We start from the raw sequence: 16,547 nt of genomic DNA, 5'->3' as shown, positions 1-16,547 counted from the left end.
TGGTTGCCTTGATTGTCAAATTCCTGGAGTGTTTAAAGAAAGTAGTAAAGCCATTAAACATGTGCAGGATAGAGAAGGTGTGCAGAAACATACAGCCCATGTATATTACGCAGGAGTAAAATGGAGAGGGTATTGAATCATCACCAATGTACTAACTGACAGATACTGAACAAGTATTTTCCAAAGGCATTTTGGTCTGCAGTAGAAACACTCAGCAGAGAGAAACTATCAAAGAAAGTTTCTAGAAGTTGATTAAAGTCCTCTGTAAGTTTCCTCTGAAATACACAAAATCCAAAAGATTCAATATGCTAACTGATATTTTAGCCATTGCATATTTTAGCTGTCCTACAAGAGCTAAGTCACCAACTAAGCATTGCTAGCTACTTTCTATAAGGATGTAACACTGACTAGAGGCAACCACTTGTGAAAATTTCGTAATATGGAGAAGCCTTGTAGCAGAAATAGTCTTGACCTTGGCAAAAAGAACACACTTCCCTTAAGAAGGCCTTGAAATGTGGTGAAAAACACATTTCTCAGGCAGACTGGTGTTCAACTGATCCATGAAGCATCATGACTACACTTCATCCTGTTACTTGAACTTTTAAATAATATTTGTAACTCATTCATTCTAGGATAAAATCTAGCTCTGATTCTGTCATCATAATGAAAAAACCCATGAAGCTCTGATCCCTCCAAGGAAATTATTCAAATCTAGACATGACAATCTAAAGCATCCACCTCCTGCTGAAGGACATTCCCACCAAAAAGACCACAGAAAATGAACATGTAAATTGGAATTGACTGTAACGGGGATGAAAATAGGATCAAATCTCCACCAAGGAACTCATCAGGTGTCATTCTCTGTGGGAAACTTCACACTGAACATGAACGAAAATTCCACCTCCATCTCCTCTTTTAAGGTTAGAGAGATGTTCATTTAGGTCCCTGTCATTTATTTCCAAAATATCCAGGAGTATGCCACAGAAAATAGTTCAAGGCCAATGTAGGTTGAGAAGCTAAAGAATCTCTGGTTACATCTCTATTAAGAAATGAAACTGTGCCCAGAAACACTCCCATTCATTTCAAGCCAGCTGGCAGGGAACAGCTTACATCTCTATCAGTAAGCTTTCATAACCTCCAAACCACTCACAGTGCCTGAAGCATTCTGATAATGCCTATGAATTGTTACACCATACAGACCCAGAGCCTGCCAGGGACCCTCCTAAAGTACAAATTATAAAGCACCAACTCCTAGGAACATTCCCAGGTTTAGTTTATTAGTACATAGGAATCCTTTGATTCCTGCTGTTAGTAGTGTCTAAGGACAGTGGCCAAGAATGGGAGGGAAGCCTCATGACCAGAAAGACTGAAAGACAGCACAAAACTCCATAGAAGAGTGTAAAATCCATCACTTCATTAATCTGCATGCTGAAGAGAATGATCCCTTTTAAAGGGACAGCTCCTACAGTCCCTTGTATCTGAGGGCTGAATCAGAAAAATACTGTAGCTACTTTACCAATTTAGAAAAAATAAATCTGGCAACTTAGTATTTCCCATCATCACTATAGTTCTAGATTCAGTAATTTATTCCAAAATTCAGCAAAAAATATTTTTATGAGCTCCAAAATTAGAAGTAGCTGGTCACTTCACACTTAAATGTGTTTGGTATGGTACAAGATTTATTAACTCCTTCACTCTTCTCCTTTGTAGAACTGCCCCCTCATCCTCCCAGCTGTTTTATCAGCAGTAATGGTTCTTGAACTACTGTTTTCTTCATTAAATAACTTTCTTTATATATAGTGCTTGAATTACTGAGAATGCTACACTTCAGCAGAAATAACATTTTACTGTGATTTGTTTTAATAAAGTGCAAACATGAATACTTTCCAGACCCAGGATACTTTGACAAAAATCAAGAGAAGAGGCACAGAAGTGTGTCACTACTTCACAATTGCCAGAACTCCATTCTGCTTTTATGTTTTACAGTAAAGTCTAACAAGCTACTGTTCTGTCAAGTGCTTTCTACTTAGTTTAATTTTATCATATAAATTTCAGGTAATTTTGTGTTCTACTACTTTGCTCAACAGTGTTTGCATATGTCCCTTATTTGGGATTATATTTAAGCTGCTAAAGACAGAACCCTAAAAATGTTCCTTTCTAAATTGATTTCCAAATCTTACAACTAACTAGATCATTTTAGCATGCTCTTTCAAAATAGCTCTATGCAAATTTCACCCAACTCATGCTTGTAGTTTCAGGAACACATCAACCTGGACAGGAAGAGCAATATCAAAAGCAACACTAAACCCAAGTAACTGCACGATCCCTTTATATACCTTAGCCATCACAATATAAAAGAGGCTGTAACACAGAAATGTTAATTATACCCAGATTGTTTTGATTAATATTAAAATGTTCAGAGACATAATTCTAATTACAAATGCAATTAAATTTTAAATAGCATTTAGAATATTTATGATACATCCCAGAGATACACAATATTTAGGATTTATATAAAATCAAGAAAAAACAAAATCACAAATTTAACTTCAGAATACATATTTTTGAACTACAAAAAGGTTTGTATTTGATCTATAAAGCACCAAATTAGTATTCTGTGATCTCCTTTTATCTGTAAGTATGCTTCATGCCAATCTTATTGCCCTGTCCTCCACCAGGCAAGTCTGCAAATTAAAACACATGATAAAACTAGCTGCTCCCACACCCCACTGTGCACCAGGAAAGCACATGAAAACCTGGTAAGTTTTTGTAGGTTGCTGTGAAGGAAATGAAATCTGATTTCAGATACAGAAAAAAAAAAATAACCACACAGGTATACACATCATGATTTTACATTTATTTGCTCTACAAGCTGAGCTGCTTGAGCATATAGATGACTTAGTGACTCTTCTGACCAAAATCATAGTTAATAACAGCTAAAGCAAAACACACCAGGCCTGAATCTTCTGATTTTTTAAGTTTCCTTTCATAGTTAACACTTTTAAAAGAACTCCTCCAAATACATTTGAAAACAACAGTCAAGAATGCATATTTGATATATACAAGTTCCACTTTAAAAAAAAGTTTTACTAAGTTGACTAGAGCCAACACAGAAATTCTACATGCTCTGGTTAGGATAACCATAATAAATACATTAAAATTTTAAAGATTCTTCCAAACTGAACTATAATATAAACTGTCTAAACACCTCAAAAACAAGGCACCTTTTGTTTTAAGTAATTGCCTTGTGGAACTCCTCAGAAAAGCATTAAGGTACCATTAAGAGTACCTCCAGTGCAAAGTCCCTTGCAGATGGGCATCGGAGAAAAACATATATTTTCTTCAGTTTTGATAATAAATGAAATGTATTTATAAATTCAATAAACTGATCTAATGTATTTTAACATTAGTGTCATCCACTGACAAACAAGACTATAAAATTTAGGGAAATTCATTCCAGCTCCTCCACCACATATTTAATTTATACTTTGGAAGTTGTAATTAGCTATGTTTATACAGCAATTTGAAGATGTGAACTGCTATGAAAGTGACAACTAATGATGAGGCTTAAGCAGCATTCATCAGCTTTGTGCGAATTCACAAACAAACAAATCACTCTTGAAAATATTAGTACAGATCACACTGTTAAATATCTAATTCTATTAATTTTAAAAGATTGCCCATGAATCATTTGAAACATGCAATTTACTTGTACAATACTAGCTTTTAAAAAATCTAGCAGTACTGCAATGCTATCATAGTTTTCATTGTTACTGTTTCTGTTGAAATTATATATCCTATTTACCCATCAGGAACTACAGCATTTAGTTAATGCTGAAAATGAGTGCCAATTCATTTGAAAAAGTGGCTTCAAATGGGCACCTCAGCCTGCAGTGCTTTTTGAATTATAATTCACTATGCCATTCTTTTTATTCAAATAACAACAACTTAAAGACTAAATGTTCATTTGTACAACCTGGAATTTGTCCCAGAAAAGATGGTGAATTCTATGAGTAAAACTTCTTAAGATCATTTATGATCCATATCTGCAAATGAGGGACTGTACTTCCTGTAACTTTCTTGCAGCTTTTATTCATTAAAATCGAATTAAGACCACATAAAAGGAGAGAAGCAATAAGATACTGAATCAAACAAAACACTTATTTTACTGCTGAAGAGTAGAAGGCTTCTTCCAAATATCTCAGTGCAAATGGAGAAAGGAAACAAGACTATGCAAGGACTCCAAAACCAGCACTGAAACGAAAAATTCAGTGAAGGGAAAGCTTTCACTGCATAGAAACAAATTAAAATTACATAATTAACAATTAAACTTACAAACATTTGTTGCTTAATTAATTCCTAGTTTGAAGCATCTGTTGATTTAAGGAAACAAACCATTACCTTATATTTCACTACATGAAATGAAGCATGTATTCCTAATATACACAAACTTTCAATAATTTCACAATTTGTACTTACATTTGTGATAACTTTCTCACATTAAAACTTAAAAAGTCAATGAAAGACAGTAAAAATACAGAATGAAAAGAACTACTAAAAAAATTATTCTAACTCTGAAGCTGAAATTGACATTTTGTCTACATAAACCATTACAAAAAAAAACCTTTATCTGAAAAAGAGCCACAAACTATACCAGCAATTCAAGACCAGGGTAGATTGGTTCAGACTGATTCAAACAGGTATTTCAATTGGTCATTCTGTGAAAAACTTCTATATTAAAACTGTTGTTTCATTTAATAAAATCCTTGAGAAACTCTCCCACTTGTTAGCTTCCTATATTTGTAATTCAACAAAACAAATTATTTAGTCTTCTGTTTCAGCAGAAAAGGGCAAATATGAAGACTTGTACATTTTTGTTATGAAATTAAAACACAATCTGCAGAAATTTCAGGTTGGGAACACTCCCATCATGCTTTCAGAAATCAAACTCTCTAATTGTAAAGTCTTGGGAGTCTATTGTGATCATTGCAGCAAAGGATACAACAGAAGTCAGCTCCAAGTAACTGTCCTTTCTCTGGGAATCACTTAGAACAGGGCTGAGCTAGCAAAGCCCTCAGGGTAACATTTCTCAGACAAGTGCAAGTAATGCAAAAAAAGCAGCCTTTTATTTATTGATCATTTGTTACACTTGTTTTACAGTATGAGTACAAGTGCTAAATAATTCATTGTATCTATAAATTAAAGGGAAGAAATAAGCACACATCTTTATAGACCCCTGTTTCCTCAAGAATCCTGGTTGTTGTGACTTGTGGCTGAGTCCAGCCAGGGAAGGGATAGCTAAAGAAGTCAAAGCATGAAAGGTAATTTGATCAACACAACCCTCTTCCAAGACACAGGTAAAGTCTGACACAAGCAGTTTGAGAGCTCAAATGTGAGCAGTTCACACCAAATACATTAGTCTTATGTATTGGCAAATCTGCAGCACTAGCAGCAAACCAAGGTGATAGTGGGAGAATATGAAGTTGCTTCTTGTCACAGTTCTACTGGAATCTACTGAGCAAATAACAGACTGGAACCTAGATGAACCAGGTATTTTTTACAACTGCTGTTTTTGCTGAGCAGCTCCAGGTAATTCACAATGCAGTTTCTCTTATTTCTACACTTTAGGAAAGTATGCAATGTTAGTTTCCTGCTCTTGTCACAGTACTTTGACATAAACTGACAGAAAGTCCTAAGATTTTTCCTTTATGCAGAAGCTTGTGGATACAATTCGATACTGATTGAATTATTATTATTATTACAGGGTTCAAACCCTGTAATTCCAATTAAGAGGGATTTGTATTACTTCATATTTTCCCGCTATAGATCAACCAAGACAAAGTTAAATCCACCCATATCTGTACAAGCAACCCAAGTGGCAGCAACTTTTCACCATTTTTCTGTAAGTAAAAGTAGTAGCCCTGACTAGAATCATTAAAAACTCTTCTGCTTGTTTCCTACGCTAGAATTTCCAAACATGTCCTTGAAAAATATTCCACAGTTTTCCCCCTTAACTCCTCCAGCACAGAAAAATGTTCCTTCTCAGCCATTTCCAGGATGAAGAGTTAGGAGCTTGGGAAAGCAGACTCTCTCCTTTCCATTTTAGAACACAAGTTAATTAATTCTCTATATACACTCTTCAGATGTCCAACAGGCACCAAGTTGTGAGTTCTCTATCTGAGAAACAACCCTGTAAAGACACATTCATTTGGCAAGCTGCTGACATGGACAAGGGATGCTGATCCATTGATTTAAATTACTTTTACTCTGGAAGAATAATCAAACTGTTATCAGTGTCTAGTGCCATTGTGCCATCTACAGTGGCACAAGATACTTTGTTTAGGCAGCTGAGCCCTAGTTGCACTAATGCTGGACATCCAAGTGCTGAAAAAGATCCAAAGGTCCATAAATGTCTTCTGGTGCCAACTCTAACAGGAAAAATGCAACCTTTACTGATAGTCTGGGCCACACTCTAGGATGACTTAGACAAGTTCAGTCACAAATCTGTGTCCATGCTCCTGCTGTTCATATTATTTCCAGGACTCTTCTCTCATTATGCATTCTATATTACAGCAACAATGACACCATTATCTTCTTTTCAGCATCCTCTGAACAAAGTATCTGTGGTTGGGGCTTTTTTTTTTCCAGATTTATCCTTTTGGAAGGAGCTTACCTTTTTACCTTACCCCACACATCTTCTCTAACTGCTGCTTGACCAGGTTCCCACACAGAACCTCTCTCCTCAGCTTCAAACTGTTTTCTGACTCCAGATGCTAGAAGCCCTTGTATTTTTTTCTGACACTGTTTGACACTGTATAAAAAGTTGATTATAGGACCCAGTCTAGAAGATGAGAGCTTGTGACATCAGCCCCTACCAAGTTACATCCTGTTATCATTTCCTGCTACAACACAGTATGTGAGAAAACTGGGTCAAACTTCATAACAGCAGAAGCATTCACATTTAGAAGTTAAACATGGACAGTAGTAATGGATACTTCTCTTGTGTTTGCTACCTACAGTGCTAGGCCTTGACTGGTAAAGGACTTCTCTACAAGCTAGTGAAGTCACCTGCTTATCTGTTGAAGCAATCACCAGATTCTAATTTCTTCTAGCAGATTTTTGGGCTAAGAATGTATGATCATGCTACAGGATACTTACCAGTTTGCAACAGCTTGAAGATAAAAAACTTAGGGTTTGATATAATTCACACTGACACCAACATTTTTGTTTTGGTTCATTTCTCCACAGACTCCAACATTACCAGGAGGCTTTTCTACTTTATTTTGTATACAATTAAAATTAGCGTTAAGTAATCTCTAAAAGAGACTAAGCATTAAGGTCTTAACACAGATAGTCAGATGATACAAAAAGGCATACCGGTTTTGCTATAATCAATGTTCACCCCATAAATCTTTTTTTAGAATGTCTTTACTTATTAAGTCTAAAAAAATGATGATTTTGATAAAGAAAATAATGACAATGTTCATATACCAAATTGTACCCAAGTCGTAGCATTAAGAGGGATAACACAAGAGAGAACATATACAAGGCATGACATGAAATTGAAAGATGAACAGTACTAAATAGTGAGGAGATGATGGGGAGGCACAGAGACTTCTTGCACATTAGTGAAATAGAACTAGCCAAAGACAATTTTTACACACACAGAAAAGGTGGCAGGATAGTCTAATTAACTGCACTGAGAAAAGGAAGTGAAAACCAGGCATGTGTAATGAGCTTCTCTGGTGAACAATGCTCTAAGTGCCAAGAGTACATAGACAAAAGGCTATTTTCAAGTTCTTCATGTAAAAAGAAAAAAAAAGGCATCTTACTCATCTAAACTGGGAAGAAAATTTAAAAAGAAAAATCAACTATTCTTTTTAAAAACTGCTCTTTTAACAAAAAAACATGTGGTTCTTTAGGGTCACAGTGTAATCAGAAGCTCCTCAAAAACAAACTGCCACTCATTCACTGGCAAATTCTCATCATCTCAAGGTATCACAGAGAAGATTCAGCTATTAAAGAGTATATTGAAAGTTGGTTCAATAACAATAGCAGCTTTATAAATGGCTCTAGGAGGCATTCAGCTATACAACCTCTCATTGAGTTACAAGCTCAAAGTCCTGACTGGTATATCCTGTAACTTTAACCAGTACAGCTGACAATTGATACCAAAATGTACAAAATAAAAGTGATTTAAGTAAGTTCTAGTAACAGTTTTTAATGGTGAAGGAGGAAAAAACCCTAAAAAACCAAAATGAGAACTAAACCAGTACAATTCTATCAAAATTATATTAATAATTCAACTTACTCTTTTACTGAGGCAGATAACTGGCCACATACTACAACCTAAAGTGCAGCAGCAGCAAAGGCATCCACATAGAAGCCATCGCACATTAACTGGAAGATTCTTCTTAAGACAACTGTTAACTCTACTGATGCTGGCTTTGAATTCTTCAGGTGCAACCTACAAGGGAAATGAAAAAGAAGAAACAAACTAGTACTACAGCATTGTACTTTGTTACTTTTACAGTACTCTATACTGGGAACACTTGTTTGTGTAATAAAACCTGAACTCCAATTCCAAACCTCTATTCAAAGGTACTCACCTTTCCAGTTAAAGATGAAGGAAATTCTGCTTCAAATTTGTTACTTAGTCCAAACCTGCAAAAACAAAATTTCGATTGTAGCAAAATTATAAATAACCCTAATCCATGCCACAAATTACAAGCACCTCATAATACTCTCAGGGTCCGTATCAGTAACAGCATTTCAGGAAAACACTAGTTGTTGTTATTAAGAGTAATTCTTAAAATTATACTAACAAAGAAAAATATACCATTGTACACAGATTAAAAGCCATCTTGCCCATAGTATCTTCTTCTAGTTCTCTTGATATTACTGACTCTTCCCCAAAGTCAGCAAAACCTATAAGCAAGAGTGGCAAGTGAGCTAAGTGAAGTACTTAAGGGGAAAGGGAAGCAATTAAGGGCCACAGTTGGAACTACCTCTCTCCTGCACCAGTACAGATGCATCTTGAAGAAAAGCTCATCCAGTGCTAAATAACTGTTCTAAGCATAAAAACAGAATAAACACCAGCTTAATTTTCAGAAAAGAAATACATAATAAGTTTCAAAACACAAAATGCTAAGTAACAAAACAAGGCTTAAACAATAACTAATTATAAATGTGAAGTTGTAAAGCAGTTTGAAATGAGCTGGAGTTACTAAATCTACTGGGTTTTACTAGACTTAAAGGTCAGAAGAGTGTCAGCTTATCTATTAAAAATGTTTTCTACCTTACAGTTGTTTGGTTGGGTTCACAAATACATGAACCTCAAAGAAAACCTTATTATTTTCTGGCATCTGGGCTGGACAAAAACTTCAAGTAGAGACTATACAGACTATAAAATCTTTAATGCGACTGGCTACTAATTTGGTATACAGCAGTCAGTGTAAAATTTAAGTTGTAATTAAAAAAATTCTGAATATAAACAGAGCAGTCTATCGATACTACAAACAAAAATCAGAAACTAAACTACTCTAGACTTGAAATACTGGCAGCAACACCCATCACACATTGCTGCATTGTATGCAGAAAAGCTTACCTGAGCCTTGACAGCTGAAGACTTTAAACACATAATTTGCTTTCACAATATGCTATCGAGCAGCTAGGTACTACCCAGAGTTTTAGAGTTGTTTTTCTTTTTCTTACTGAACTGAATGATCTGCATGCCAATGGAGAACTTTGTCCAAGTAATCAAATAGGCAGTTATGTGGTAAGCTATTGTGGAAACCTCAAAAAAGCCAGTGGACAAAAAGGGGCAGATGAGTTTCTCTATAGATATATAAAAGGTGGTGAATTTTGAGATTCCTAAACTATGCTTATGTGACACTCCACTAAAGTTTGACAGGTACAGCTCACAGGACAGATCTTTCATCACCACTCATCATCTCTTAAACATCACCTCAATGCAAGCACCAGTCACCAGAAATAGCAATAAAATACTGGGCACCACTGGGAAAGAGATTAACAATTTTGACTCTCCATGAAACCCACATACTCAGTACTGGGTGCAGCTCTGGTATCCACATTTCATGAAGGATTTGGAGTTAGAAAAAGACAGAGAGAAGGAAGGCTAATATAATAAAGGGAATAAAACAGCTGCCTCAATAGACTAAGGCTGACATTAAGCTGGAAAAGAGAAGGCTGAGAGGGACACATGATTAAAGTGCAAAGTTTCAGGAAGGCAATGGTTAAGGGGAGTGTCCATCCACAAATCCCACAACAGAGCGCTTTGACTGAAATTAGCCAGAAATTGGTTTAAAACAGTTAAAAGAAAGTGCAGCTAAAAATAAAGTGCAGGTAGCTAAGTTCTGGGTTTGTTTCCACTTGACATTACTGATGCAAACAGTGCCAAAAGATTTGAAGCAAGATTACACAGGTTCCCTGACAGACACACTAAAGCAAACACAATGCTGAAGCATACATCACTCACATAGCTGCCAATGCCAGAGAGTACCAGACTGGACACCAGGAACAGCCAGACTCACATGTAATCCATACACAGCAATACCTGCTGCCAAAGTTTGCAGCAGCACACTGGGCTATGTAGCTGGAGGATTTAGGTGACTTTTTCATAAGGTCTTAAGGCAAAGTAAGCAGGTAATTTTCCTATCAGCAATTACACGCAGTAGAATCATAGAAATATAAAATTATTTATGTTGGAAGGAATAAAAAATCATCTAGCCTAATCTCCCTGTCACTAGATCAGGCTGCTCAAAGCTGCATCCAATCAACGCTTCCAATGAACCAAGTGTTCCATTGAATACTTCCAATGGTGGTGCATCCACACCTTCTCTGGGCAACCTGTTCCAGTGTCTCATCACCTTCATCTTTATATCCAACTAAACCTATGCTCTTTCTATTTAAAACTATTCCCCATAGTCCTGTCACCACAGGCCCAAGCAAAAAGTCTTTCTCCACCCTTCTTATAAGCCTCTTTTGCATACTGAAAGGCTGCAATAAGATCTCACAGGAAACCTTATTTACACAGAAGTAATCTACCATATTTCAGTAATTCTAACTAGAACAGTAGCTCTGCAAGCCTGTAAGTCTCTCAAAATTCGTGAAAGAACAAATGAGAATTGTTACAGAGAAACACATATGGCAAGTTTACTACTTCAACACAGAACAAAGGCAACTTAAATTACTGGAAACATTGCTACCATTGAAAATCTTGCTGAATAATCCATGACAGGAGGACCATCCACCTTTCTGCAAACTGCTGAGTGAAAGTAAGCACTGAGGCAAAAGTTACATAAATGTCAGAGTCATGCCCTATCAATTAAGTGTCATGCCCTACTTAAAATTGCTAGTAAGTTGAAGTGGAAACCAAAGTCTGAAAAAACCCTAGCATTCACACACATTTTACAAGCACCCAAGCCTGGAGAATGACTTCAAGCTCAAGATACAGAGGTGCCATCCCAAGTCTCAAAACTAAAAGGTAATGAATGCCACTTTACTATATAATTAGCTTATTAAATCAGTATTTGTGAAGTATTCAAATGTTGACAGCTCCATCAAACACAAATATTCATAAAGCTCACAAAAGTCATGCCTGACAAAAGCAGCTCCCACTGGAAAAGCTCTACAGCTACCTGAAATTACAAACACTGAGGCAGAGTGAGGCACAGAAACGTCAAACCAATGCAGTTACACTTGGCTGAAGTCACAAGCAAAGAGACTGAGAGCCTGTACTCAAGGCTTGCGGTAATGTTTAATACATGGCAGGGTAGCAAAGCTGAAACTAACTCAAACAGTTACCAGCATAATTTTGAGCTTGACACATCAGAGTCTTATCACCATATGCAGGTAGTAAAAAAGCGTACCATACATTGTAAGTAGTTATGTGATCTCAGAATTTTCACTCCTGACTGCAAGCTGAAATTTGGAAATTAAAGTATTAGAAACTCCACAGAACACCCCTACATGTTCAATGTAAATATAACTGCTATGACCAGAAAAATAGCAAAAGTAAGCCTTACAATAAAATATTGGAAATCAATGTTTTGGAGATGCATTTCCTCAGACAGCTGTCCTATTAGCTTTCTTTAGTACAATACTGCATCTCCAGTGACACACACCCTTCTCTGCTTGCTCTGTGCCTTCCCACTTTACATCATGTCTTCAACAGATCCATGCTCACCTCACTTTCTTTACCCTTCCTGGACCTGAACAAGCATTTCTGGAACCTGATTCCACTTCAAAGGTACAGATAAATTCCTGCCCTTGTATACAGTGGAGAAAGAAATGGTGAGAGGTGGAAACTTTAAAGTACAGAGGTTTACAGTTTAGGACACAGACAATTTGGAACCTTTTCCAGCATGCAGCTCAGATCACCCTAACAAAAAAATTTGACACACGCTATCCTCTTCCTCCTTGTCCTCTCTTATGGAAATACTAAACCATTTTTTCACTGCCTTAACTCTACTCTTTAGGTCCACATGTTCCCAACCCTTAACAAATAAATATACATTTCACAAATCTTAACATGCTTCATGATTCTCACATAGCCCTGTTTTCAGTCTCACATAGCCGTGTTTTCACTCACATGTCCTTGATACAGAGTCAGGTTGAAAAATACATTAGCAGACTTCAGTTTAATAATAAAGAACTTACTTGGATAAATACATTTTTTATAAGTTCTTTGTCCCCCCACAAAAAGTTATCTTGCATTAAGATATAAGCGCTGTAACAACAGCACAGAAAGGCATTCATCAGCACATCCCAATGGCTCACCACCATTCCAGCACTGCAAGAACAAATCCAGTATTACTAGTTAATACAGTCTGCTATATATATGAGACATGTCTCAACTGGTCGAGGAACAGGAAAACAGTCACCGGGAAACAGACTGGAAAACACTATCAGGCACCTACCATAAATAGTCTCTTCAGGATGTCAAACACAGCATGTACCTCCACTCCTACCATAATACAGATTTCAGAAACAAATATGAAACACCTTGGACTTTCAGTTCAGTTTTAAGTAAGGATCTCTATTTTCACTGTGTTTTCAAATTTTTGCCATTACAAGAGAGAACCTAAATTTTCAGCAGCCGGGTGATGTTACTCCTGTCTACCAAGCTATCAAAACTCTGCTGGTGTGAAAACAGTTTAACTGAATATTTAAAAAACAATGTTAAAAAAAATATTAGCATTGCCAGCCGCCTGCTTCAAACAGTGAGTTTAAGGAGAAAACTTAGTGCTAACCAAAAGCTCCACATCCTCAAAAGGCAAAGACTTCATATGCTTTATTTGGATAATATTTAACTGCTTTCCTTTAACTGATTTTAATTGCTCAGCTTAGAAAAGACTCACACACTTCCATTCTCTGTTGGATGAAATCAAGTAATGGTAAATGTCTTTCTGATGTTAATATGTACTCATGGAATTGACATATTTCAAACTCAACTTTATGTAAGATCAGAATGGATATGACAACAGACTATGAAAAGAGAGCTTCTGTTTAAATACACACAGCAGAAGCAGTCAGCAACTCTTCAAACTGCAGAGCCAGGGAAAGATCAACCCAGTATTTGCTTAACTGCTGATCATTTCTGTCAGACCTTCAAAATGCACATGCCTTCAAAGCACACATGCTTTTATGCTGGCAAGACTAATTCATCATGTACACAGGACTAGACCTATTCCTTATACTCACCAAATGAATGTTCTAAAAGGGATCTAACTTTTAATAATAAGCTTCTGGATCAATGACCAAAAAAATTATAGACTGTACAAAGGTAAAAGTGGCTGATGCTATGTAGTTTACTGTTAACACTTGGCACAGTGAAGAAAGTAGATGAAGATCAATTGCCTAATTTTGGAGGCACACACTGGTATTTCATTGCTCATTCAAAACCTAAAGAACAAGTACTTCAAGGAAGATCTTAAAGTAATAATGAGCTAGTAACTATTAATGAACAATTATCAAGTTAGCCATCCTTCAACCACAAGGCCCTTACTAGTCACAGCCAATGCTTCACAAGCTTCCACTAACTGGCCTGCATCTTGTCTTGCACAGCTTACCTTCAAGTATTGGAGAAGAAACCAATGTTTGCCTCTGTTTCAGTTATTTGTACTTTTCATTTGCTAATATGAAAACTATTTCATTGTGGCTTTGCTCTGTTTTTCAGAAACAGACTAGGCTACTGGCTTATTTTCAGTGAATCACTGGTACAGCTTCTGTTCACAACAAACAGCCATAAGTTGAACACACTGACTACATGCTTCTACTCTTTCACAGGGCCTCCTGGGCCTCCAGCCCCATCTATGTCCTTCTAACTTTCCAAATCTCTGTCTATCCATAACTTCCCATTTTTAACTAGACAACTAACTGCACTGCCCAGCTATTAGCACCTGTGTCAACCTAATAATAAAGCAACAATACACCCAAGTGCCAAAAAAATTGTCAAGTCAGTATCTGAAAATCAATAGAGTTTATGAGACTCAGAGAAGCCAATCACTGTATGTTCAGCTTTCATGTCTGCGCTACAAACCTAGTTCTGCTGAACACTGAACACAAAAGAAACCAAGTTTGTACAAAAGTTTGTTCTACTGTGCCTTGTCTCCAGGTTTGTATTTCAGCTTCTGACATTATACATTGTAACTGACAACTACTACACTTCAACGGAGTGAGCCTGACAGAACTGATGGAAGGAATGATACCCTCATCTCTTACATTATTGACAAGCACTACACAAGCTCATGGTCACTTGCTGCTAGATGCAGATATCAAACACACACAAAACAAAGTTGCTTCCATGTCAAACACAGCGAAACAACACACAGTAATCACATCATTTTACACATAGCTATCGGAATAACTGATGCCTTCTCTTTGTTAAAGTCCTCAGAGGTACATTAGCAGCCACAAGTTAAATGGGAGTGGGTAACAGGAACATAAACAACCTTGTTCAATAGTCCAGCCGGTCATGTGCTGGCAGATACCTGTTACACAGAGGAACTGAGGCACCTTACTTCCTGACAGCTCATCATTTTGGACAAATACTTCACATTCCTCTGCCAGTCACAGCCCAAGCCAGTCTTGTTTCCTCAGCCCTAGTTAGAGGTTTGCACCCGCCTGCGAGTTTCCAGGCGGCTCCCGGCTGCCCAGTGGGGCCGACAAGAGCCCTCTCGCAGCCCCACGGACGCAGGGGAAGGGCAGCAGCCCTGCCGGTGCTGCCCACGCCCACCCCCCGACTTGCCCCAAGTTGTACCCCCGAGCCCGGCGCTCCAGCCGCCCCCGTCCCGCCGCCCGGGCCTCCTCCGCCGCCCGCCCCGGCCGTGCAGGCCCCGGCGCGGCCCTTACACGGTGACATGGCCAGAGCCGCGCACCACCACCGGGTCGGGGGAGTACTTCAGGAGCTGCTCCTCCAGCGCTCGTTCCTCGTCCTCCTCCTCTTCGTAGATCTCATCGAAGTCCGCCATGGCCGGGCCGGGGTGTCCGATGAGCCACAGGAACCGGGGCGACGCGACGGCAGCCGGCCAGGGAGGTACACAGGAGGGTCCGGCGGGGACGCCCCGGGGCCGGGCCGGGCCGGGCCGGGCGGCAGCGGGGCCGCGTCAGCGGCTGAAGCGGCGGCTCCGGGCGGGGAAGCGCCCGTCACCCTCCGCGGGGGGAGGGGGCGAGGGGCGGGGCAGGAACAACAACAACAACATCCGGCCCCGGCCCCGCCCCCCCGCTCGGGGCCGCACCGGCTGGGGCGGGCCGGGGGCGGGCTGGCGGCAGCCGGGGTGTGAGGGGGCTCCGGGAGCGCGGTGCTCCCAGGGGCTCGGAACGGCTGGGAGCGACCACAGCGCTCATCGGGTCCAACCCCCTGCTCGAGCAGGGTCTTCCTAGAGCGCAGGGCATAGGATTGTGTCCAGACGGTTCCTGAGTGTCTCCGGTGATGGAGACTCCACAGCCGCTCTGGACAATGTGTTCTGGAATGTGGTCACCTGCACAGTAAAGGAGTTCTTCCTCCTTCCACACTGCGGTGGAGCTTCCTATACATCAATTCCTGGCCGTTGTCCCTTTTCCTATTGCTTGGCACACCTGAGAAGAACTCTGACATGCTCCCTTGAAGATTCTGATAGATACTGATTAGGTCCCCTCTCAGACATCTCTTCTCAATGCTGAACAGGACCGGCTCCCTCAACCTTTGCTCACAAGAGAGAGAAATCGCTCTCCAATCCCTCACTCATCTTTGTTGCCCTCCACTGGACCTGCTCCAGGAGCTCCATGTCTCTCCTGCCCTGAGGAGCCCAGAGCTGGGCACTGCACTCCTGCTGTGGCCTCACCAGGGCTGAGTAGAGGGCCAGGATCACCTCCCTCAGCCTGCCCTTCCCAATGCAGCCTAGAATACCATAGGCCTTCTTCACTACGAGACTTTAACCCTTTTTTGGGCGTCCATGAAGCCCATGGCTGAGGGCAGAGGGTGGTGTGGATGGCGTGTTTGGACATTTGCTGTGAGCTCAGGGGGTGCTCACCAGTGCCTCTGG

At 39.2% G+C, this 16,547-nt stretch overlaps 1 protein-coding gene across 2 annotated transcripts in view; it reads right to left on the bottom strand.

Annotated features, from left to right (window-relative positions):
- Positions 1–15,603, bottom strand: part of CHIC2 (cysteine rich hydrophobic domain 2) — a 30,787-nt gene extending 15,184 nt beyond the window's left edge. For both annotated transcript variants that reach the window (XM_058804415.1, XM_058804416.1), the window contains exons 1-3: positions 15,376–15,603; positions 8,610–8,664; positions 8,312–8,467 (exon numbers count right to left, since the gene is read on the bottom strand). In XM_058804415.1, coding sequence (XP_058660398.1) covers positions 8,312–8,467; positions 8,610–8,664; positions 15,376–15,494 — 330 coding nt within the window. In that variant the 5' untranslated portion in view covers positions 15,495–15,603. The remainder of the gene's footprint in view (positions 1–8,311; positions 8,468–8,609; positions 8,665–15,375) is intronic.
- Between the last annotated feature and the right edge of the window lie 944 nt (positions 15,604–16,547).

Source organism: Ammospiza caudacuta, chromosome 4 (assembly GCF_027887145.1).
Source record: "Ammospiza caudacuta isolate bAmmCau1 chromosome 4, bAmmCau1.pri, whole genome shotgun sequence".
Taxonomy (NCBI): domain Eukaryota; kingdom Metazoa; phylum Chordata; class Aves; order Passeriformes; family Passerellidae; genus Ammospiza; species Ammospiza caudacuta.
This window is presented reverse-complemented; position numbering and strand designations above follow the sequence as displayed.